We start from the raw sequence: 25,950 nt of genomic DNA, 5'->3' as shown, positions 1-25,950 counted from the left end.
TTGATAAGAAATTTCCAAGACAGTCAATGTTTCCCATTATTATGTTGAACAGGTAACATTTATTCAGTAGCTAGGCCTTATTTAATATTAGAGACTTCACTTTAAATTAATTCAAACCTCTCTGTTTTCTAGTATCTAAGCTACAACAAAATATCTGTTCCTGTTACCAATTCCACTATAGTCCCTGAACAGTAATGCGTATTCGACACCTAGTAAACACAGAAGCAGCAGACATTAAGTTTTTCCTTAATTTTATTATAACCCGAAACCATTATGTAAAATAGCCCATCTTACTAGTAAAATATAACTAATGATAAAATTAAGATCATCATAGCTCTTAAATTTCAAGCTTAGCACATATGTAGGCCTAAGATACACAGAATAGTTAAAGCGTAGGCTATGTAGAAAAATGCTAGAATGTGGAGACGAATTTATTCGTAAGAGGCCTAATTATTTTAATTTCACTATTGGTACCAACTCTCACACATAAACATCATCATAATCCACCCATAATCACTGTTGAATTGGATTTTAAGTAGGTAACTTAATCACTAAACATATTTTACTATGAAACTGGACTTAGAAATAGCTTTGGGCATTATTTTTTATAGTGAAGCGATTTACCTTAATTCTGTCACTTAAGAAACGCAAAGTATCTGCAGTTCCCCAATCTTCATCAGCAATAGTAACAATGTCAACATTAATCTTCAAGCCTAAAGGCTCCAATGCTGCTTGAACTGCAGACTTCATTTGCTCCATCACGACCAATATTGCATCTGAAACAATTATGAATATGCATTATACAGAGAATTCCTATGCAGACCGGTCCCACTCCAATCTCTACATAAAATCGTTGGCGGACTATGAGTGCATACGGACAAGGCCTTAAAACACTTCCCTACGCAGACCGGTCCCACATCGCCTACTGCTTAGCTTCCCTGAGACGAGCACTCCGAACAGCTGTCATTAAACCGACGGAACATATTACTTGGGACCTGTCTGCGTAGGAACTCTCTGCATTTTCAATAGGCTACACTAAAATCTTATTGCAGAGTTAAAAGTACGTATTATTTTTACATGATATTACCTTTAATTCCTGTTCGCTGAAGCAAGTTTAATGGATACCATACCATTGGTTTGTTTCCTATTGGAATTGTACATTTTGGTCTACCAGCGGTTATTTCAGTCATTCTTGACCCTCTTCCTCCAGCCATTACAATGGCTTGGAATTCGCGAACCATTTCTTTAGGCTTAAAAGAAAAAGGGGGGGAGTAAATTAATTAGTAACACTTAAATGTTGCTATTGGTAAATGATATATCGATTAATACTACATGAATTCTCATTTTCTCAACACTAATCAATCAATAGGTCTACATATGTTTACAACATAACCTCTTTGAATTAATAAATTGTGTATAAAAATCAAAATAAACAACTTCACACGCTTATAATATGAAACAAATACAATTACTTGATTATAGTATAAGAACTAAAACAATACTGTTTCATAAGTTACCTAATAGTCACGAATATTAAAAGTTTTGTAAATTACAAATCACTCCATACAGAAAGGAGAATACCGACCGAATACTGCACACGTGGTTTTACAACTTATACAATGTAGGTAACATTACCGCAACATACATTAGCTGTCGTTTCCTTTAATCCTAAAACTCTAATTGAAATAATTTAATTGGTCATATTAAAGGAACTTTTAGTATATATGTAAACTTTCTATTATTCATATTATGTTTGAAACAATTCACTTGAACAGAAATATTCCAATTAATAGCGCTACTATGTTGGCTACTCTGATAAGCACACAAGTCACTGTTGTCACATTTAGTTACGAAATACATGAGTAGATGGCGTACATTGTGCCGAAAGCAAGTTTAAATTCTGGAACTGTGTGACAGTAGTCTCTACTTTCTTAACTTTTCCCGTGTGTAAAATTTATAACGTAATCTAACAGGTTGGTTATAAAATATTTATTTGCTGTGTGTTGTATATTGTTTTATATAATTCAACTACTTATTAGTATGGTATTGTTCGTTTTGTAGATCCATCAACATAGCTCGGTCGGTAGACTCACTTATCTGTTCAAACGAAGCTGCGTTCGGGCTTGGGTTAGATTCCCGTTTGGTTGATTATCTGGTTGGGTTTTACCGAGGTTTTCCCCAACCGTAAGGAAAGTATCAGGTAATCTATGACGAATCCTCGGCCTCACCTCATCTCACTAAAAAATTATGTAACTCTAGACTTGTTCCACATCTTAAAGCTTCAATGCTGATGTATGATGAAAAAAAAGTAGAATGTAGGTAGGTAGTCTATGACATTCATTCGTTGGTTCCTTCAACATCACAACATACAGATGACATCGTCAGAAGTAATTATACATGCAACTTAATATACAGTATGCTACAACCTTGTTTACAGTCTCATTTATTACAAAATTATCTGGTTTGCTTCATACTTTTCGATAGAATAACAAACTAGATTAATTAGGTACTTTTAAGAGTACCGTACCCTTGCTTATAATTTTTATGAAGAATATTATAGAATATGCCTCCTTGTGTTACTTCTTTATTATTGAACGTTTAGTGTGGCTAGGAAATAATTACATTTCTCTATTACCACATTACAATGGCTATAGGATGAAACCAAAAATTACCATACTTTGATTTCGTTCTCAGGATCACGGATCCATCATCAAAGATATCCTTTCGGATGGAACAAGACTAAAAATTCACCGGAAACAAGGTAGGTAATTTCATAAGAGATTTACAAAATTTCGTATTAGAAATTCACTAAGTAAGCAAATAATACATTTAAATAAGTCTACATGTAGATTATTTATATCTATTTCAGATAATATATTCGTATGCGCTATACATTAAATTTTCTAATACTCTCTCAAAATTTGGCCAACCAGTTGTTACAGATTTACAAGATGCAAGTTTTGGACAGTGCCATGAAATTAATTTGCAAGATTATAATTAATACAATGAAAGACTAATAGCTACAAAGATTTAAAGTAATATTTACTTTTGTAACTTTACCAACCTACACACTGTTTTATATTACAATAGTTATGTACGACTTGCATTGATACTGGAGGATAATGAAGTGTTTCAAAGGCATAGCTAGAGTCTGAGCAAGGGGTATGTGCAAGCAATCTTAGACTGAAAAAACTACACAAGGATTTGATTCGAGCTTGAATATAAGGATGTAAGGAGACTTTTGTTCGATGTTGAAGGTAGGGGAAATGACAAAATAGATTATTCAAAAAATATTTAAGAAGTTCTTCTATATGGACTAAAACTTTTCAGAATTTCCCAACATACACAACCTGTTCAAGTAATCTTCTGCCATTGTTGAGCGCAACGAATTTTTCACTATGCACAAGGTATTAAACGAGAGCTCAGTAACACTTCTAGTACATGGTTGGGACAAAGAAATGAGGAAAGCATGTTTCGAAAAAAAAAAAAAAAAAAAAAAAAAAAAAAAAAACGTAATCGTTTTATTCCACCAATTCTTCTACTGTCATCTCCTTCATACTGTCGTTCATTTTTTTCTCCTCTCTTCAAAGCTTGTAGGCTCTATCAGACTTCTACCCCACAACCAATAAATAATTTTCAAATAAATAAAAATCACAGAAACACTGTACTTTTTAGCTAAACTCATCGATTGAAATCTTCAACATAACAGCAGGGTGTAAATAAAATGAGAGTAAATTGTTCCTGGAAAATCTTTGCTCCAGTGACGACATCAAAAAATCCAAATAAGGAACTGCTGGTTATCTTTTCCAAAACTAGTTGTTGACGCTAGAGTATTTGAACGATGTTATTGCGGTATTACACTCCTCTGTATTTGCAGTTCAATGTCAATGTTTTGAGTTACAATATTGGTGGACGACAGAGTATTTTCGCAAAAAACTATTTTCTGCTCCACGATATCCTTTCACAACCGTTAAAATTCTTTTTATGTGGCCCACATAACATTCAGATTTTTTATTGCAGAATGTATGTGCCACGAGTTCTAGTAGAGTCGATTACTTTGCAATTAGTCCCGAGCACAAGATGAATTCAGATTTAGTCGTGGCATACTGTAGATGAAAAGCAGTTTTTTTTAGTAGCAGCGTTATCTTCTTTCCGTAACTTTTCCAACTCTTGAACAGTACTTAGAAAATGTTGTTTGAATATAACGATACTTTTGTATAAACCCAGAAACAAAATGTGGGCCACCTGAATTTGTTCCTGGGTCTGTGCTTTTAAGACCAACGTGTCCCACACAAGGCTGGAATGTTGAATACATACTTCTTTTGCACAGCAGATTCATGAAAAAGTTTGCCAGATACTTTACTGTAGCAATCGTGTTTCAGATGTCTGGTTCACGGTTTAAATCGTTCACAATAAAATTCAATTTGTGACGGGCACAATAAAAAATTCGGTGTTGGCGGCATCAGAGACACAGCCAAAAGCTTTCTGCGTGAACACGTCGTTAATAGAATTGCTGTTAAGGTAAACGTCAGCAGTGAGCATCAACATCTCTTCTTTCCAAATACCCTGAGAATCCGGTACAGCTTCATTGCTCTGGGATTCTTGGAATAGCCATCTCGTATGCATTGAGAGTAAAATATCGGTTGCTATAGTGAGTATTGTGCTCTATCGTTTGCTACCCGTTGCTTGTACACCAGCTCCAATTTGTGCTGCATATGCCTCGACATAGTGAATTTTCCCTCTTCACTCACAAATTATTCAATTTAATTTGTCGACTGCTGATTGTTGCTCAATTGAGATTGTAGCCTTTCTCATTACGAATCGTTTGACACGACTGCGAACGTTCTATCGCTTCGCATTCTCGAGTTCGCTGCCGCGCGACCCGCCAATTTGTACAACTCCAGCCCCCCCCCCCCCTTTCCCATGTATCACTACATGACATCACCCGCACCCGGTCTTACTCAAGGTCACGTTGAATACATTGATCCTTCGTCTGTCGATCGTCGTTCACTTCTTTACTTATGTCGTGTAGTTTAGGAATTTCAAGCCTTAAAATGTATCGGTCGACTATCTACGATGGCACTGAACTAATACACGCATTCACGTCAAAACCTTTTTTTAATACTTATGTAGCAAGATCTGAACACCATGCGTGAAACTCAATGGTTCTCATCAATCAGTCAAAATAAAGAAATGGTGCGGGTGTCAGCAGTGAGGAGTGTGTTTCGAATAGATAATTAAATAGATCAATAAACTATCACTTTCTACAGTGTTCTATTCTTTAAAATTGTTGGCTCTGTTATAGATTTTGCACAGGAAAAGCAATTTCTTAATAACATAAGAAGGAAGATAGGAAACTTTGGCCAATCTCTGATGGTAACATAAAAAATGCATTAGTTTTCATTTCAACAACGACAAAATTTGAACTTTGTAGTAATAATAATAATAATAATAATAATAATAATAATAATAATAATAATAATAATAATAAAATTAATAATATCACAGGATATGAACCGATGGCGGGCTAATGTGAGGGAGGCAATCTATATTAGTCATTTGTTCTTTTAAACTGGCTATTTTACTACGCTTTATCAACTGCTATGGTTATATAGCGTCTGAATGGGGTAAAGGTGAAAATGTCAGCGAAGTGAGTCCAGGGTCCAGCGCTGATAGTTACCCAGCATTTGCTCTTAATGAATTGAGAGAAAACCCTCAACCAGGTAACTTGTCCCAACCAGGATTTGAACCTGGACCCGCTCATTTCATGCATGGTCAGGCATGCTAACCGTTTCTCCACAGCGGTGGATTGCTGCTTGTTTTAATTCTGCCTTAACCGGATCTATAAAAATATACATCTATCCACTTTTACACACGAAGAAATTCAATTTATTTTCGGGTGTACGGAAATCTTTCATCATTTCTTCAGTACTGTTGCGTATTTGCAGTAAAATAAAAATAAATACACGAAACAATGTGTGGGAGGAAGGCATATATTCGCGTTTAAAAATAATCTGATTTGGGGACGTTCCAAACTTTATCCCGAGCACAATATGGCTACATTGGCTATCGTAGTAATCATTTCTGTAACTAAGTTACGGTTTCTCCTGTCCCTTTTATCCGACAACATAAAAAGTGAGAGAAGGTAGTAATTGATCGGATTAAGTACGGCACTGAAATTGAATTGGGATAAGCCTCTAACGGAACGCAACAAAATGTATTTTTGCGGTGAGTGGTGAAGTGTCTTCCACTACACTCTTTCCACCTGCCTTTGTAGTAGGTCACAGGTCTTAGGCTAGGTCTACACTGCGGCAATGAAAAATGTTTCAGGCTGATTGAAACTGACTCAGACGGTTTGCAACAAGCCCTTGATAAACAAGTTAGAGTCTCTCACATGAACACACATTGCAGAAGAAATATTTTGTTAATCCCAAACAGGTAGAGACAGCCAGGAGTTGTTTCACGTTTACTTGTTTGTAGCAGTCAACATTCGAAAACCACTTTCCAGCCGATTGTGTGATTTATTTGCTACAGTGTATTTTAAGTTGTTTGAAATATTCAGTAGCAAGGAATCAAAAATATTTTCTAGGCTATCTCCATTTATCAACCAACAATTCGTTATTTGCATTGTTACTTCCAGTTACGTATATTTTACAGTAACTTATTTATTATTTTAGTTACAATATAATTTGAAACCTGAAATAACAATTTAGACAGTTTAGTCAATGCCCGAAGACAGGATGAACCTAATAAGTAACACCAATAAGGCATCACTCATGAGGCAACTAGGCCAGGAGATAATGGGGTAGGGTGGCCAGTTCTTTTCCCCCTCCAATGTATACATCGCGCCGATTAACTACATATTCTACTAATCAGACTTCAGATGCATACCCATTTTACTTTAGTTGAATGACGAAAGAGCCAATTTACTGTTGATTACATTTTTTTGTAGTTTAATTTTCTTTTTAATTTGTAATTTGTCTCTTTTATTATATATATTTTATTATTGTTATTTTAAAGTCAATACTGATTGTATATATGTATTCAATCTCTCTTTTTTACTTAATTATGTTTATTATTATTTTTAAGTTAATATTTGAATACCGGTATGTATTTTTTTTTTTTGTGATTTGATCCTGGTTGAATGGAAGAGAAGGCCTGATGGCCTTAACTCTGCCAGGGAAAATAAAACTACTACTAAAACTAGCTACTACTAATTTAGTACGCCGAACAGATTGGCAAAAATAGCAAATATCGAGCTTAGTGCGGTTATTAAATATTTCATAAAGAAGGAAATGAGTTCAACAGAAATTAAAGCAGACATGGATGTTACACTTCGAGAATCCGCTCCAGCGTTTTCGACTGTGAAAAAATGGGCAGCACTATTTAAACATGATCGAGATAGTGAGAAAGGCGACCCCCTCAGTGGACGTCCAGTAACAGCAGCAAGTGAAGAAATCTTAGAAAAAATTCACGGTATGAAGTTGAATGACCGTCGACTGAAAGTGGGGGAAATTAAAGAAATTGTGCGTAGCCTATCTCAACAGAACGGGTGCGCCACATCTTAAGTTAATGTTATGGGCATATCCCCGCGTTATCACCTGAAAAAAAAGCACGTCCGATGTCAAATTTCGAGGAATTGTCTGGCTCGAATCGAAAAAAAAATACGCCCGACTTTTTCAGATGATGTGTGACCACTAGGGCTGAAAAAAGTATTGGTTACAGGCTCCGTTGCATCGTACTTAGATCGATGTGTTTACAAAATGCTTGTGTGCACACGCAACTAGTTACGGTAGCGGCTGCTTGTACAGTCCGCTCCGCATGAATGAACTCATAATAGAAGCATAGTCTTATTATATAGAGTCACGAAGCTCAATATGTAGTAAATATGCATCCATAGATAGTTGCTAACCACTAGGATCGTTACTATCGCCTCATTACAGACAATGTCTATTGTTTATAGTACTCTTTTAAACTCAAGATTCTTGACTGTATATACTAGACTGTGATAGAAGTTTACATTTACAGGATTACTTGTGTTTCAAATTAACTCGGAACAATCAAATATTAAATTTACAAAAACATCCTTATCAATTAAGTCACACACATTTCCCCATGTTCTGAATTCAGTCGTCTTATTATCTGTTCTTTGTTGGATTTTTCTTTCGGCACTCTGATACAACCTCACGTCACTTAAGGAGGCCTACTGAAGAGAGTCGAATGTTCACTCTACTGTCTGTAAGGAGCAGAGGGAGACACCCGGCAACGCGACGCATTTTGTAAACAATGTATATAGAAATTATTTACTACCATGATACCAATACTTTTCTTCAGCCCGTGACCATTGATGAAACGTGAATCCACTACCACATACCAGAGACAAAACAGCAGTTGAAGCAATGGAAGCACAATGATTCTCCACCTACAAAAAAAAAAAAAAAAAACTGTTGAATCGGCTGGGAAAATCCTAGCAACCGTGTTCTGGGATTCTAAGGGGATAACTATTATTGACTACCTAACAAAGAGAACAACAACCGGAGAATATTATTAAAAAATCCTGCAGCAACTGACGGAAAATTCGCGAGCAGATGCCGGGTATGGCCAAAAAGAAAGTGTTGTTTCGTCATGACAATGCATCTGCTCACGTATCTGTAATCGCGGTTGCTGAACTCACGAACTGCTGTTCGAAATGTTGTCGCATCCTTTTACTCACCAGATCTCGCACTCTCAGACTTCTCTCTTTTCCTGAAGCTCAAAACTCACTTAGCTGGGAATAAATTTTCGTCAAATCAAGAGGTTATTGCAACACCAGAAGGCTTTTATTTTTGCAGATCTCGAGGAATCTATGTGTAAGGAGGGTATAGCAGCATTGTAGCACCGATGACCAAGTGTGTGAATCTCAGGGGGGGGGATTAAGTTGAGAAATAAGGATTGTTTTAGAATAATCCTAGTTTAGCCTAATTTCTATGTCAGGCTATGAACTATTGAAACAACCCTCCTGTGTGTATATGCATTAATAAAATACAATTACTAATGTATAGAAACAAAGCTAATAAATTATCACCAGATAGTATAAAAATTGAGCTTTTTTACCTAAATTAACAAACTAAATTTCAAATGAAGTGTGTTGCTGGGAAGCTCGTATATATTGAAGATATTTGAAATCAAGCAGCCGAAAACGGTTTGTTTGCTACAGTGTGTGAAATTACTCTTTTGCAAATTGCTGTAACACAAGCTATTCAAACCTATGATACTGTCTTTTATCACAGTTTTTTATGCAAGACTCGAATTGGTACTAAGTATTCAGAGTAGTATTCATTCCACGTTTGTCATTGAGGATATGTGTCTAATAGTAACGTGTAATTGAAGTCATTGACTGATATCCGGAGACGTCTATTTGGTACAAAATACTATCGTATCATAGTCTCGAATATTTGAGTTTCGGTTTCGCCACTAAATAAACTTAACTTTATATATCATAAAGTTTATGCACAACCTGCATTATATTCGTCTAAGAAACATGAAAAAAGACAGATGTCAGGAGACGGAATTAAGATACTTAGAAGAGCAGAAGTATGAAGACAGTTCAGACGTGAATCCAAGTAAAACATGCGAAGAGACCTTGAGAGTATACTTCACGTCAGAAAAGCAGATAGAAGTACAATAAAGTTGATAGGACATATAAAACATCTTGTGAATGGAGAAAGAATCTCAAGAAGTTTTTAAAATATTGTCAGAGAACTGGGACGTTCACTTAAAAAGATGGAGAGAGACTTGGGAACGGAACAGATATGCTTAATCCATAATAGGAGTTGGTTAAAGAAGGGGGTTGAAATGAGGAGGGGACAAGGTGGGGGGTTCAGTGCTAGTTCATACAAAAATATTCATCCAAATGAAATCTAGTCCATGGACGATTGACGCATCAGGGAATGCACCCAAGTAAATTGACCCAAGAGAAAATTAGAACAAAGAACATTCACATATATTAATTTTATTATTTTTTTAGTTGATAATGCAGTAATTTAGGTGGAACGAAGCTTTGAATGATTTGCATATCTCCTGAAAAACTGTACGCCTATTTTATTGCAGAAACCGAGTCTTGGATGGATTTCTTCAGATTTTAATGTTTTAACCACAGGCACGCAAATATTCAACGACACGTCCTTCGTCTTTGAATTCATCATACCTTTGTGAAATATTTTGCTGCCTTATATTTAAGCATTTATATTTTCTTTTTAGCGGTTCTTTTACTCTTCGCCCTAGATTCAACTCCTGGATTTGAAGCTGTCCACTTGTTGTACTGCCTCGTTTAGAATTCGTACATTTACCTTCTTTATTTTTCTTCTTATGACCATGGTTTTAGTCTTCTTTACTTTTATCTTCACCCCATATTTCTCACAGCTGTCATTTAGCTCCAGTGGCATGTCCCTGAGTATCGTCTCCTCGTTTGCTAACAACGCCACATCAACAAACCTTATGCACTTTATTCTTGAAAATGAAATAGATATTCACACTTTCACATTTCGGAATACAAATGTTACCATGGAAACGAATTGCTAAAAATGTATTTACTATGAAATTAACGAAACTTTATCGCAATGGGTGAATTTTCCGTGAGTCAGGATGAGAATGAAAATCGTTGGGCGTAATCACTTTGGGCGAATATTCCTGGATTAATATTCTTGGGCGAATTTTTTGGGTGAATTTTCTTTCTGGCCATCTTCCATTGTGCGTACTAGCTTGGTTCCAAGAGACGAGGATGAGAGAAAAGAATAAAAATAAAAATAAACACTAAGAAAGGTGAAAAATAAAAGTAACAAAAATAGGAAGAAAAAAGAAGCCTCCTAAATTACAGTAATATAGGAAAATTTTCCAGATTGTAGGCTACGGTATGAAAGGAAAATTAGACTAAGTTTCTGATTATGGTTCTATTTTTGTAAGGATACCTTGTCTTTTACGGCATACATCAGAATTCTCGAGTTAATACTTTTTAAGTCCAAAACCTACTCAATATTACTTATTTTTATTGATTAGTGTATTAAATGCAATTTTATCAGTTTTTTTTTTTTTTTTTTTTGCGTTTTGTGATTTATTTATTTTGCTAACAATTGTAACATAAAATATAATAGGCCTATACACAGATAAAATTTTAGCTCATTCCTAAAAGAGTAAAACTCGTGCTCAGGGGCGGTTTCCTGAATTTAAATTAAGAAGTAATATAGGTAATACAATTTGTTTCATGTCCTCTACACAATAATATATAAATTTAAAATTTACAATTTTTCGTCACCATAATTTTTTTTAATAATACTAGAACTATTAGAATTGACAATTCTTCCTTTCCAAAGTCAAATTCTGCAACTGTTCGACGAATGCATCAGCAATACGTGGGCGACCTGGAGATTTGGTATGGCTGACAGAAGAACCAGTCATAACAAAAGTTAAACAAGTGAGAGATTTGTTCACAGCCCTTCGAAATCAACACGGGGTGCTTCTCGTGAGACTGGCATTCCACAGTAAAGAGTTTGGTGTATTTTACGAAGACGTTTGCACTTGAAAGCATACCGATGTACGATGAAGCAACACATTACTGCAGTTGCAGAAGATGACGTCGAATATACTGCTACGAATTTGGAAAGAAATTGACTTCAGGTGGGATGTTTGCCGTATGACCAATGACAGTCATATTGAATGACATTGAATGTTTATGTGTAAACTTAATGTGTTCTTCTGTCAAATGACATTAAAAGCAATTATATAAGTCTTCTCAATAAATTTTCGTAAGATTTCAAAGTTGTGAAGTTATTTACTACCTCAATAAAATGTAGGAACTTTTTAATAGTCTTGCGTATGAAAAATAGGTTTTTTTAAACACCTTGAAATGAAGTTAGACCTGCTTATGACACACTCATGGCCTGCTTTATTATATGGATATTACTTATCACTGTAGAAACTGATGGTATCAATGTTAAAAATCGATCCTGAAAGTCCACACCTGTGGAGTAACGGTTAGCGCGTCTGGCCGCGAAACCAGGTGACCCGGGTTCGATTCCCGGTCGGGACAAGTTACCTGGTTGAGGTTTTTCCGGGATTTTCCCTCAACCTAATATGAGCAAATGCTGGGTAACTTTCGGTGCTGGATCCCGCACTCATTTTACCGGCATTATCACCAACTTATTCAGACTCTAAATAACCTAAGATGTTGATAAATCGTCGTAAAATAATCTACTGAAATAAAAAAATCGATTCTGACAGTGTAATCTAGAGATTCTGGTTCTTTTTCGAAACGTTGAAGCGGAACACTATGCGAATAAAATTGTCCCATGTATCGCTGTAGTAGGTTGTAAGAACTTGTTGAATGGACTGTATGAGGAGGGCATGAAAATTGTAGTCTAACACTCTAGGACAAAAGTATAAATGGGGAAATGTGTCATGATATAAAATGTTATGTTTTTCTCCCTTCTGTTTTTTTTATGACCAAACGGTTCTTACTTTCAGATGGTCTAAATATGTGTTTGTAATTTTTACTATTCTGAAGTCTGACAACTTTTTCAGGAAAGTATATTTTTAACCAGGCAGAAACAAAAATACACCATTTTGAGAAAGAGTTAATAATTTTATTGTGCGAACGTAAGACTCTAGGCTTCACCTTATTGATGTGTTCATATACCGGATGGAAGTGAAATAGCCTTGCTGATATTCAAAGCGAATAGCTCATGTTGTATGTAATATAATACTATAATATCATATTGGTGGAAACTTAATAGTTTGTTTTTTTGGAAAAAAAAAAATATTTTTCTCAAATGATTAACAACTTCTTATTCGGTAACTATTACGAGTAGAATCGTGATTTTAGTCACTATCGATAGGAAATCTAATATAGAATAATTTATCCCTCTGGCGTATTTTAATAGCGTGAACGGTTTTCGTGTAAATTTAATTTTAAAAACCTCTAAGTTCAAGCCACTTCACGATGCGAGTTGGTTCCAACATAGAGCCCGAGAACAGCTCATCTAGCGAGCCACACAGAGTTCGTTGACCTCTTACATCTGTATCACGAGAATATTATGTTAGCGGAGATGTTGCTGGACTGCTAAACTTTAAACTTATTTTACTTAATTTTCTAATTAACCGTGCATTTAATCACGAAACGTGAAGGTTATTTTACTTCTATTCTGTTTAATACCCATGTATATGCATTTCAGTTTAATATAGAAACTGAAACACATTTTGGCTTGGTAGATTTAATGTACAGCTGTCAAAAAGAAAATTGGCCACACTCGTGGACAGCGAATATTTTCTAAGACCACTTCGGATAACGATGATGTTACATGATGCATGAACTTGTAGAAGTAGTTTCGGAAGTAAGATGTTTAAGCAAGAGTCATTCACATCTGCGTCTCGTAGAGCAGCGGTAGTGTGTTCGCCTAATGATTCGAAGGTTGTGAGATTGAGCCTCGTTAAAGTTATCATTTTATTTTGTTATCTTTCTTTAGCGATATAAATAATATTCAAGTTATCATTTATATTCTGTTATCGTTTTTTAGCAATATAAATAATATTCAAGTTAACATTTATATTCTGTTATCGTTCTTTAGCGATATGAGTAATACAAAATTTAATGTTAGATTTGAAATCAATACAGTTGCATAATACTAGTGTTAGTTTTTCTTCTTTTATTATTACATTATACTATCCTGTAACACAAACACGACGCAAGTGACGAGGGTTTGAATCTGAGACGTTAACATTTAAATACCGACGTTCTTCGGACTGAGCTGCGGGGTCACAAGTAAAGAAGCACATGCGGAAGAATTGGCCAAATTTCCCTCCAAGACGTCCTGATGATTTCTGGAAACTCGTTCAGGATACCTGGGATGCCGTCGCTGAGAACTGAAAATACTAGTTGATTCCAAACTAACTCGACTGCAAGATGTGATCGAGATGGGAGGAAGATGGACTAAATATTGAATCGTGACTTTTTGTTTTGTTTTTTGAACTTTTAATTATTTGAATTTTCTAAAGCAGACGGCAGTAAGTTTGTCTTTTTTATGCCACGAAAGATATTTTTGTTGAGAATATAATCTTTCTTTCCATTTGCAGCCATAATGTCATAGTAAATAATGATAAAGTCATATTACAGTCATGAACAGTACTGTAACAGTTATAAAAGAGACGAGAGCAATTATATTTTCTCTCTCTTAAAAATATATAAAACTCACCAGGTTGTGTTTGAACGCACGACCTCACGAATACCAGCCCGAAACGCTACCATTACGCTGCAACAGTAACACGGAGCACACTTTAATTATAACCATAGATATCAGGCAACGTGGTCCAACATGTAACATCGCCTGTCTTCGAATTGTAGCGGAGATATCCGAAGGGAACTTGGTTTTTAGAGAGCGGCCACTTTTTCTTTCGACAGCTGTACACTTTTAACGAAACTTTTTTTTCTCGAGAGCAATATTTCTTGAGACAATGTAAACATTACACGTTCACATCAACTTGAAAGATGAACGTGTTTGTAAGAAACGTTGTTAAAATGACCGTCCTACTGGGAGCTTCAATCTTCGTCGTTGTTAGACGGGCGCCTGTATGATCTGAACGTTACTGGGTAACTCATCCCGGTCTTAAACTTGATCTCATTTCATTCCAACGACTGAGAAGGATATCTTCCGGGCCTTGAACTCTCAATTTACTGTCTCCCTCAATCTTTCGTTGTTGCTCGTGGCCACTGGGTGTTCAAAAGCTCTGTTCGCTCTTTGAGACAGTTGTTATAATATCATTAATGTAACAAAGGCTCTTCTATTTCTTGTTTTTGTCGAGATTCCATTACTTATGTTTAAAATGAATAACTGTGACCTGTGCTGGCTTTCAGAATCGAGATCATTACCAATATCAATTAACAAAAATCACCAAATCTAAACGGAAAACCATGTTGGCAACACTTTTTTAAATTGGTTATTTTACGACGCCTTTTCAACTGCTATGGTTACGTAGCCTCTGAATGAGATGAAGACGATAATGCCAGCGAAATGAGTTCAGGGTCCAGCGCCGAAAGTTACCCAGCATTTCCTCTTATTGGGTTGAGGGAAAATCCCGGAGAAAACCTCAACCAGGTAACTTGTCCAACCAGGACTTGAACCTGGACCCGCTCGTTTCACGATCAGGCACGCTAACCGTTACTTCACAGCGGTGGACGCAACACATCTTCAATAAATAAGATTTAAACCAGGTGAACGGCTTCTATTCAAATTAGCCCTTGTTATTACATACCTACTGCTACATACTGCAATAAAAAATTAATATACAGAATAAACGTAACCCACATCCATCTGAGCAAGCAATCAATAAATAGTTTGAAAATAACATGATGAAAATTTAATTTTAAAGTATGACTTGACACTTGAGAATCAACCTTAGAAGTTTCACCTGCCAGTTTTTGAAAATTTTACCACACAGAACATTCATAAGAACTAAAATAACTAGAGTGAAATAATTCAGTTCCGTATTTATTTATTTTATCGACACCGTTCCTACCCACTACTTATTTTCTCCACTTCTTCCTGTGCGACTTCCATCCAACTACTTTTCACTACCCCTCACTCCCCGGAAATGTTTACGTTTTATAAAATTCATTGGTTTTATTCGTGATGTACTGCCTTGGCCTCCAGTGTCGCCGTATTGAATTGCCTATGTTAGTGTTTATGTTATTCTTTCCTCTTTTTTACCTCACTTTCCCTCTTAGTTAGCTCTTAGGTTAGGTTAGAAGCGGCCATGTTAATAAGTTACGTACATAGACTTACTAAATAACCACTAGACCGCTCACTGGCGCTAGTGTTATGCTCCCAAATTGAACAGCCGGCGGGCGGCCATTTGTTTGTTAGAGCTGAATAAGTACAGTTCTTTCGTGCGCTGCTTTTAATTGTAGTAATGCACACGGATGTAAAGATAAAGTAGGAAGGAATGTTATATTTCACTGATTGGTTAATCCATTTCTAAGACGATTTTTTTCTCAATATTAATGTTATAGAAGACAAATTATTATACTTGTCATGTGACTCTTTATGCTTCAAGTTTCCTCTGAGTAAAGATTCTCTTAACCGAAAGTGGATAGGTGCAATCCGTAGAGAGATTTTCTACCCTAAAATGAATCATTCAGTGTGTTCAACTCATTTCGAAGATAGTTTTTACCTTTCAAACTGTGCTATTACCATATACATTGTTATTGTCCTTCATCTACTCCATATCATCCATTTTCTTCAAACAGTTCTTTTTTCAGTGCATACATGAATAATTATTCATCGAATTTAAAGCTACAGAAACTGCATAAGTTATAATTTTTTTTAATATAACTGATTGAAAGTAATTCTTATCTTAGTTACGAATTAATTAAACATATTCTTATGCTGCTGCTGCTACTGCTACTGCTACTACTACTACTAATAATAATAATAATAATAATAATAATAATAATAATAATAATCATAATAATAATAATAATAATAATAATAATAATGCTTTTTGACTTCATGCAGCAGTTTAACCTATAGATTGAATTAAAAAGTTGACATTAGTTCTTTTATTAACCGTGGTTATGAATATTCACATTCAGAGTTCCTACGAAAATGATACAAGTCTGACAGCCAGGCTTTCCGGGTATCCCAATTTAGGCGGGATTCTCCCAATTTCCTGGTTGAGTCCCGATTAAAGCGAGTCGGGATTGACAAAAATCCCGATTTTACAGATTATTATTTAAACAAATTATGTCGGTATTTCCTATTATCCGATATTTTTATTTAGGCCTATATATTGATTCAAATGGTAACATTGTAAACATAGAAGTTACCACGGATATTTAGTAAGTCTGTAAGGTAGCCCAGCTGATTGTCGTAAGGCAACTAAACTCGCAAAATAATAAATACTTCTCCTAGTTCTACCGCATTGTTGATTAATCCGTTTCGGTCCCTGGTCGCTGCTCTCACAATTATTAAATATTGTGTACTTTGAGTGCGTTGAGTGGCAAAAAAGATAGCGTTTTGATATCTTATTTTACACTAACAACAGACATATACAATTGCTGTATTTTAAAATTTAGTGAACTATGTTTAAACATGGATTCATCGTCAGATAGTGAAACTGTTGCAGTACCGGTTGCAAAGTTAATTTAGTAACAAATGGTTAAAACATATTCGTGGTTAATAAAAGAAAAAATTGTAGTGTTCACTGTACTGTGTGTCCTTTGTACTTTAGTGTTTATCACGGAGGCGAATAGGCCTATTAGGCTACATTAAAAATCACGCAAACACTACTTTGCAGAAAACTGCTATAAATTTTATGGTAAAGTGTTGATAAGACCAATGTCTTAGGTTAGCTTCTGATATCCCGATTTCCCTCGCAGAAAACCTAGCAACTCTGCTGATAGCAGGAACACGGTATTAAAGGTATCTCGCAAAGGAAGTATTGTTCCTTTACACAAAAAAAATTAGCTTTAGGATACGCAATACCGTACATGTATTCAAATAGCGGTTTCGAAATCTCGCGCGTTTTCTATCAAACAAATGGCGGATTTCTGCTGCTTCAATTTGGGAACATATTTCTCACTTCTCCGCTACGGCATGGTAGGGGCTCGGTTACGTATTATCACAGTCACGAAGCTTGAGTTGTGAGGGTGCTAGGAACAATAGACTGTGCCGGTACTATTTCGCATTGTCTGTAATGAGGCGATATTAGCGATCCTAGTGGATAGCAACTATCTATGGATGCATATTTACTACGTATTGAGCTTCGTGACTGTATATACTAGACTGTGGTCTTATGTTAAACAACACCATAGTGCCACAAGGGCACGTCAACAACTACGATGTCAAGAAAATAATTACCCTCAGTTCTGTTAACAATGTAGCCTATCCTGTAACAGTAGAAAGTCAATGTCGGCGTATAATATTCTTTTCAACTGCTCTAGTTTCTGTTGCAACCACAATAGATTAATGATTCATTTTTTTAAATTCCTGGACTTAAGTTACTGCAGGGCCTGTAGTAAAATAACTACAGTGACTAGTGTTTCAGATGTAAACAAATACTATACTTATTATTGTTAAAAAGTTATGCATTTTATTACTAATATTCGCTTTTTAAATTGATAGAAAGCTAAGATTAGGATGTTCCTAGAAGTTCAAGCTCTAGTCTAGTAACATTTTGTTAAATTTTAACTGCTTGTATACTTTGTGACCTGGTAGACTAAGGGAAGGCCCTATGGCCTTAACTCTGCCAGTATAAATAAAGAATTATTATTATTATTATTATTATTATTATTATTATTATTATTAGTAAGTAAGGTTTAATTTAAAAAAAGAATCATGACGATAGGTTAAATAGTTTTAGAGCTATCACAGTTTTGTTTCAGCAATGTATCGTAAAATCAATACTTCACGAAATAAGGGTGAAGTTTGAGTTACCTGGGTTCTTTAAATCTGCAGCGTTGCACTAAAATGTTTATTTATCGAAAACTATTTATCAGATTTACATGAAACAAATAATATCTTGAAGTCAAACAATTAGAGTACAAAGTGACATCAAATTTAAAAAATTGTAAAATCGACTGTTTCTGGCTATTGCAAATGTCGAGTCGTACCTTAAGTAAAATAACTTAACTTGAGAAATACTATTTAATGAATTACTTTATCATATTCAAAAGCATGTTTGGCAGTTAAAATATGGCAACTTGATTCTTGAATAAAAATGCGACAATATAACAAATGGAAAATAACATTATATTGAAATAATTACAATAGGCAGTAGTATAATTTTTAAATTTTAAAAGTCTCCTAAATAATTTTTTTTTCTACTTTAAGTTAAACGCTGGTCCCTTTTTGGACATTTTTAATGGGTTTATGAATATATTGACAGGTCAGTTCAAACGGAAAACAATCCAAAATTTAAAGTTTTATCAAAAGTGCATTTTGAAGTGTCATGTTGCTGTGAAAAAGCCAAGGATCATTGGAATTACTCCAAATTTTGTTAATGATGTTTTATGTATACTATAAGTTTCAAATTAGAGTGATGTTAATTGAATTTTTCATTGCGTCGATTAAATTAACAGTTTTAAATATTGTCACATCACAAATAGTAACCTTACCTCTAGCAGCCGTCTTCAGCAATATCTATTACGGAAAATAACATAGTAAGCCTATCGTTTTATGAAACAAAGTATATAGATACTAGCAGTTATTAAAACTAAAATATCTGTAAGCAATCCGACAATAAAAAGTTTTTTTAAAGAAAGAAAATCCGAGATTATTTTCAGAAATAAGTTCCATTTGCTTTAAAAAAAGTGATTTCTTCGTAAAAGATAAAATTTCGAAAGAACGTTAAATTATGGAGACTCTTGTAGAAAAAAAAAAGTCCAAAATCTTCCTATGGAGAACATTAATTTACTCGTATTTCAATATGTAATGCTATTTTATTGTTATATTCCAAATTTAAGATATCACTCTGTAAAGCTGTAAAGTTTGTTCTTTACAAATATCTTCAGTTATCTTGCTACATTTCTAAACTAGGATTTAAAACTGTTATATTAAAGGTTAGGAAAACCGTTGTTAAAACTAATGAAAAATCCTATATTCTAAACGAAAAAGATAAATTTCGAGAAACTATAATGAGCATAATATTATTTCAGTAATTTCGGTATTTCACCACACCGCACACGGGACTGACTTCTGATTTGCATTTCGTTATGGGTTAGAAAGGTTAAATAAGGAGATATATACTGTACGTGGCAAGAGGCCGAAGTATGTGACAAGTTTAGTGTGTTAGTTGAGGGGATAGCTAAGTGACGTGAGGCCGAGGAATGTGGAGAGGTTTCAATTATTTAAATAAGTCCTTTCTCTCCCGTGTGCTGAGTGGGGAATTATCGAAGTTTCACCATTATTTCGAAAAGAATTGAATAATTGACTATTAATTTTACTTGAACTGTATTCAGAATATTTATTTATAAATGGTAAATAACTTAAAGGACTCACATTCCTGTAGAACTTCAAGGACGAATAATGTTTTAACTTCACTTTCGTATTTGAAATTTACATAATGAACTCCAAGATAGTTCCTATTACTTTTGACCACATACTTAAGAATTTATCAGGAATTAAAAATGAAAGGAAAGTTATTTCAGTTGTTCAAATGTAAATATCTACAACAGAACTTAGAAATATACAATATTTTATAATGTGGTAAAAGATAAAGTTTTCACATTTGTTACCCGAGAGCTTGAGTGAGTAGATCCGAATTCCAGAGTGCTTGTGCCCAGATACGTAGCCATAATTGATGATCTGATGACAGCAAGTCTCAAACTGATCCCTGAAGCTTCCTCTGTAACTTTCTACAAAGTCACAAGTAGCGCCTCTTATCACGTAACATGCTCCAGCCAAAAAGGTTAGACTTTTGTAAAATGGATTATCTTACTCATATACTTTTTCTCTTATCTGTACACTGACGTTCAAAGGTATCCGACCTACGATTTTATGATTGGGTAAGCGAGCTTTTCAACCACTGGATAAGTCAGAACCAAAGATATAACAAATTGACAAGCTTTGAAAGACTTCCGCTAGGTCTCAATAGATGGCATAATTATTGGGAGCAGTTAAAAAGTGTCAGGGAAAATTATTATGTAGATTAAACATAAATTATTCTTCTAATAGACAATATCAGCGGTTTCCAGCCAAACTTAGTGTTGTTTTACAATCAGAAGAGTGGGATGAAAAATTAAATTTTATAATACGGGTATATTTATCTACGATTGCCAACAGTGACTATTATCTTCGCCATCTATTGATAGAAGTAATAACTAAGGAATCCACACTTACACCAACAAATTATCGATCACTATCGATTAGTAGGGTCAAATAATATCTTTGAATGTCAGTGTAGCCTACGTGTTAGGATTGAGGGAAATATTTTCTTACAACCACAGTTGGTATTTCATATTAGGGCCTACTGCAATATACCGGATCATCATTTTGTTTTTACTAACATTTGAGCATCAAGGACGTCCACAAAAATAAACCAACCAACCAACCAATTACTAACATTTCTAATATTGACCTGGCTATACCTTTGGATTAACGGTTGAGAACCGCAAACACTGTGTTACCTCCTTCCACGACCGGAGTTTGATGATACTAGTGTAAAATACAAACAAATCACTTTACTAGGTATAGGAGGGAAGAAAAGTAGTGCATCCATTTACGTAAACTAGGAACTATTACGATTTTCAGTTTGATAATTTTCGTTAATATTTTTATTTACTCAAAATACAATACAGTATTAACAATAAGTGTTTTTACTTACTAACTGAACTATCCAGGCGGACGTATTCATTATGCAATGTATAATATATTGTTTACAGCACATTAGCATACAATATGGAGAGTGCATTTCAATTGAAAAGTACCTAATCAAAAACTGAATATTTAAACAAATTGTTGAAAATGATGGCTGTTTATTTCTATACGGGCTTAAGTTCTTTTGTGTGCATATTATTGAAAACGTTTTTAAGCATATCTTCTGAAATTGAATATATTGTTTCTGGAATGTAATTCTTTAATTCTTCTGTTGTTGTAGGATGTTTAACAAACACAATTGTTTTACAATACCCCAAAAGAAATAATGCAAAGTATCAGTTGACATGGGGGGGGCCATAATTCTGTGCCTCTTTAAATAATAATTCTGTACCTACTCTACAACAGGGTACCTTACTTACGTATTGTAATCACTTCACTTCTGCCCAATTTGCACAGATAAATTTACTTAGATTACTGTCTACTGTCCGTCCAAGTAGTTATGTCGCAGTGTCGTAGAAGGGGGGAAATCACGTGACAGTTACTTAACGAAGCCCTTTTATTTAAATTATTTTAAACAGTTGTATAATATTACGTAGGCGCCCAACTGATAGCAAATGTTTTTAGAAAAAAAGCTGACAGCCCAGCTACTAGCCTTTACAGAGAGACCAGCAGAAACGTCAGGGGAAACCGGGAGGCGACGTAACCAAACTGACACAGTACGTACCTGTGCGAAAATGTGATTCAATAATGAATGCACTTTATTCACTGGAAAATACGACCATATTTCTGGAATGTACTATACTGACTCACTCAATATTACATACTGTGACTGTAAGACGACTTTGACTGCATATGCGGCCTTGGGTGGAAGGGGTGGGAGTGAAGTACATTAAAAAACTCAGATACAATAAAAATTGAAGTAAAAATAAAATGATGTCCCTGTATAAAACATGTTTTCGTATTTAACTAAATAGTAATACTAATAATCAAACGACGAAACTGTTTTGTTCAACAGTGCGACTTTATTTAGAAACTAATTCACCAGAAACATATTGTAACCTAATCCAAAGGTTCATCTACAAAATAAAAATATAAAAAGAAAGAAAGAAATGGAGAAGGAATGAAAGAAAAGAAGAACTAGAGAAAAATGGAGTGAAAGAAAAAAATTGGAAGAAATGAATTAAGATGTCTGTTCAGATTTAAATTAATTTTTCTTTGGTACGGATGAAGAACCCAAAGGCTAACTTCGCAGTGGGCTTATTGTGTCTTACCACTCCTATAGCTGGAATGATTTTTGAAGTCCGAACAATAGCAATCTTGTAAATATCGTGAGTTAGTTGTGTGACGCCATCTGTAGATTCAGCTTAAATCTAAAGATTCCCACAAATTACGAATAGAGTGCCCGTCCATCCCCCCCTCCCCGAAAGCGAGAAGAGAACAGGAAGAACTTGACTGTGAGATCTAACTGCGCATGCGCGGACTTCTCATGCACTGCCAGCTTCAACTTCTTCTCTTAAAATAGAAAATTCTTTTTCGTCTTCTGATACGATTGCTTCTACTTCTATGGCTAACTTATCTGGACGATTCCCTGTTTCATGTAACTCTTCTACATACTTCGTCCATGTGTTCAGTATTCCTTGTTTGTCTGTTATTTCATTTCCTATTTCGTATTCTATCAACCATATAGATTTTCTGTTCTTATTTGTGAAGTCCAAATCAAAGACGTTATATAGTATACCGCCCAAACATTTATCTTCGCGGTACATTAAATCATATCTTCCTTTTCTTTCTACATCCTCTACTTCTTTACATTTCTCTTTCATCCAATTTTCCTTGCTCTTATCAGTTTCTCTTCTTAGTTCGTTGTTTAGTTTCCTGTAGTTTCTTTTACCTTATTCCTTGTTGTTGTTTTTTTTTTCATTTTCTTCTTTCCTCCATCTTCTCCAACATTTTCCCTGCGACCCAAGGTTTCTTCGTTCTCGCTCCTTCTGCTGTTTTCTGTATATAGGTTTTTAAATGAGTCCAGTACTCATTACTATTCTCAGGTATGGATTCTAATGTAGTGGCTTTCTCCTGAAAATTTGCTTCAAATTTACTTCTTTCCTCTTCATTCTTCAGTTTTTCCATGTCAGATTTCTTCGTCACCTGTCTTCCTCTTATTTTCTTCAGACGAATATCTACTTCGCCAATCAGCAGTACCTGATCTGAGTTAATATCCGCTCCTGGTCTTTGCATTTTTTTAAGATGACACACGAATTGCTTGGCATCAGAGTGTACGTAATGTCCTCTACTACCTATTAAATAGAAAGTATAACTGGGCACACCAACACCAGTACACCACCAGCACTACCACCAGCAACTTATAATAAATACCACGGGATCCAAATTCGGTGGCGGCCTGCAGCCAACTTTACATCGAAACAAGCCCGAATTATTGGAAAGAAACGAAGATGATAAAAGAGGGAAAGTGTAACAAATGGTGGTGAAATGAGTCCTAGGTACAACGCCGAAAGTTACCTGACAATTCTGCTTCAATTGCTTGAGGAAATACCTCGGAAAAACGTCAACCAAGATTTGAACTCGGGCACGCTAGTTTCATGGTTAGACATGCTAACCGTTACTCCACAGCAGTAAACTGAACAACAGATCCAGTGGTAAGGATAAACGGTATAAACAAATTCTTTAGTTTAACGTGGTCGTTCTTGCATGACAGTTACTTACTTATCTACCCATACTTTATTCTTTATCCTCCGTCATTTCGTAATGCAAACGATTTTTCCTACTTCCATATTATAAGCTTATGAACAATTATTGTGATAACTAACCAACTGTTTCTGGTGATATGTTGCAGTGGTATAGGATCACGGCAGCACTAATACTTTGAATATAGCTGAACAAAGTTTCTGCAAGTGAGGATTATATGGAAAACTGAGCACATAAATACGCAACTTGGAAGCTATAGGAGCATAACTGTATGCTTTCACTTATATTCAAGTTCATTTTGCAGCAAGTAACAAAACTTTCAAGCAGAAACCTTATTGTTTATACCAGTACTGTAATAAAGAACAAGCAATAAAATATATTTGTAGCGCGAGAGATGATATTACGCTGCAGAAGTTATTCGATATTTTTATACATTGTTGTATGTATACAAAATTATGATGCAATATTTACCGAGAGACAAGAATGTCTGTCTTCCTAGCTGGAAGCCAGGTTCAAGTCCCGGTGAATGAAAGAAAAGTCTGGGACATATTTTATCGAAGCATCGCTTCACGCGTTGTAACTTCCATAATTTCGCTATCGTGTACAATGATATGACAAATCTCTCAGAAATTGAAATAAAAATCAGCAACTTAAGCCTGCACTGTGTCATAGACTACACATATCTTGGCTAGACAATCATTTCGCAACACATGTACAAAAGAAATCAAAAGGAGTATAGTCCTGGCTTGGAAGAAATTTTGGAGTTTAAAATTCATTATGACTAACAAATATCATCTCTGACAACGAAAAAAGAAGTTTTGTAGAAATGTGTGATCCTTGTTCTTCTGTACGGTTGCCAAACATAGTCGCTAACAGAAAAGGATAAGACAATATTCCGAAGATGTCAGAGGAAAATGGATCGTATTATCACAAACGCCTCACTGAGGGACAGAATGCAGAACACCGATAAGGGAAGAGGACGAACATGACTGACTGGTAACGGTAACACAACGACTAAAGTAGAAGTGGGGTGGCCACGTGTGCAGACTTCATCCAACGAGGTGGGCGTCGACAACAACTTGTGACCCAAGGATAGGAAAGAGAAACATCGGGAGATCACGCGCACATTGGGCAGACCTCTTAAGGAAGGAGGCAGGGGACAGTGGACCCGAGAAACTAAATGCAGAACATGCTGGAGAGAACTGTAAGATGTGTGTGTGTGTGTATTCACACTGCAAATGGGTAAATACCCGGTGGAATTGGTAACTAATTACACTCAATAACGACAATCAATAATAAACACAATTAATAAATCAATAATGCTAGGGGCTACGATACTGAGAGGACATACAGGCGTAATTAATTAAGGGAAAAGTGAATAGGTCTAAATCCTGCCACGAGTAGCTTCCCTGACAGGTACCAATCATCCTAATTACCTAATCCGGTAATCTCTCTCTTTCTCTCTCTTTATGAGGGTAGAAGGGGAACATCCCATGCACCGCGACCTGAAGTCTATTGTGCGCCCCTGGGATGAGTTGCATGCCCAATGATCCCACCTACGTCGCATTGACCTAACAGCTAACATCCTGACGACCAGTCCCCGCCACCCTTCTAAACCCGTATACCATTCTACGCCAACAGTCCTCCCACGTTTCTCCCCTCAACGGTCTGCCTTGTAAGCCCTCTCTCCCGTCTCCTCAACGGTCTGAGGTGTAAGCCCCTCCTCCCGTCGGGAGGGGTGTGAGTTCCGCAGCTGGCTATCAACTATCACTTCTTGACATATCCATGGAGGCCGGCCGAGAGAGTCAGCGGCTTCGGAGGGCCGCCGCAGGCGCGATCTGAAAACCAAGTAGGACAACCAGAAATGAAGATGAAATGATGATAAGGGAGAAAAGAAAGTGGCGAG

General features: G+C 35.6%; 1 protein-coding gene across 2 annotated transcripts in view; it reads right to left on the bottom strand.

Moving 5' to 3' along the window:
• eIF2Bgamma (eukaryotic translation initiation factor 2B subunit gamma) overlaps nt 1-20,368 on the bottom strand; it is a 36,684-nt gene extending 16,316 nt beyond the window's left edge. The window contains exons 1-3 of one of the 2 annotated variants that reach the window (XM_069818580.1): nt 20,261-20,368; nt 1,088-1,250; nt 625-776 (exon numbers count right to left, since the gene is read on the bottom strand). In XM_069818580.1, the coding sequence (XP_069674681.1) occupies nt 625-776; nt 1,088-1,250; nt 20,261-20,320 (375 nt within the window). In that variant the 5' untranslated portion in view covers nt 20,321-20,368. Of the gene's footprint in view, nt 1-624; nt 777-1,087; nt 1,251-1,517; nt 1,649-20,260 lie in introns of those variants that run through there. The other variant, XM_069818581.1, reaches the window with a different exon arrangement.
• Nucleotides 20,369-25,950: the final 5,582 nt, after the last annotated feature.

The sequence above is a fragment of the Periplaneta americana genome, chromosome 2 (assembly GCF_040183065.1).
Source record: "Periplaneta americana isolate PAMFEO1 chromosome 2, P.americana_PAMFEO1_priV1, whole genome shotgun sequence".
In the NCBI taxonomy this organism is placed as follows: domain Eukaryota; kingdom Metazoa; phylum Arthropoda; class Insecta; order Blattodea; family Blattidae; genus Periplaneta; species Periplaneta americana.
This window is presented reverse-complemented; position numbering and strand designations above follow the sequence as displayed.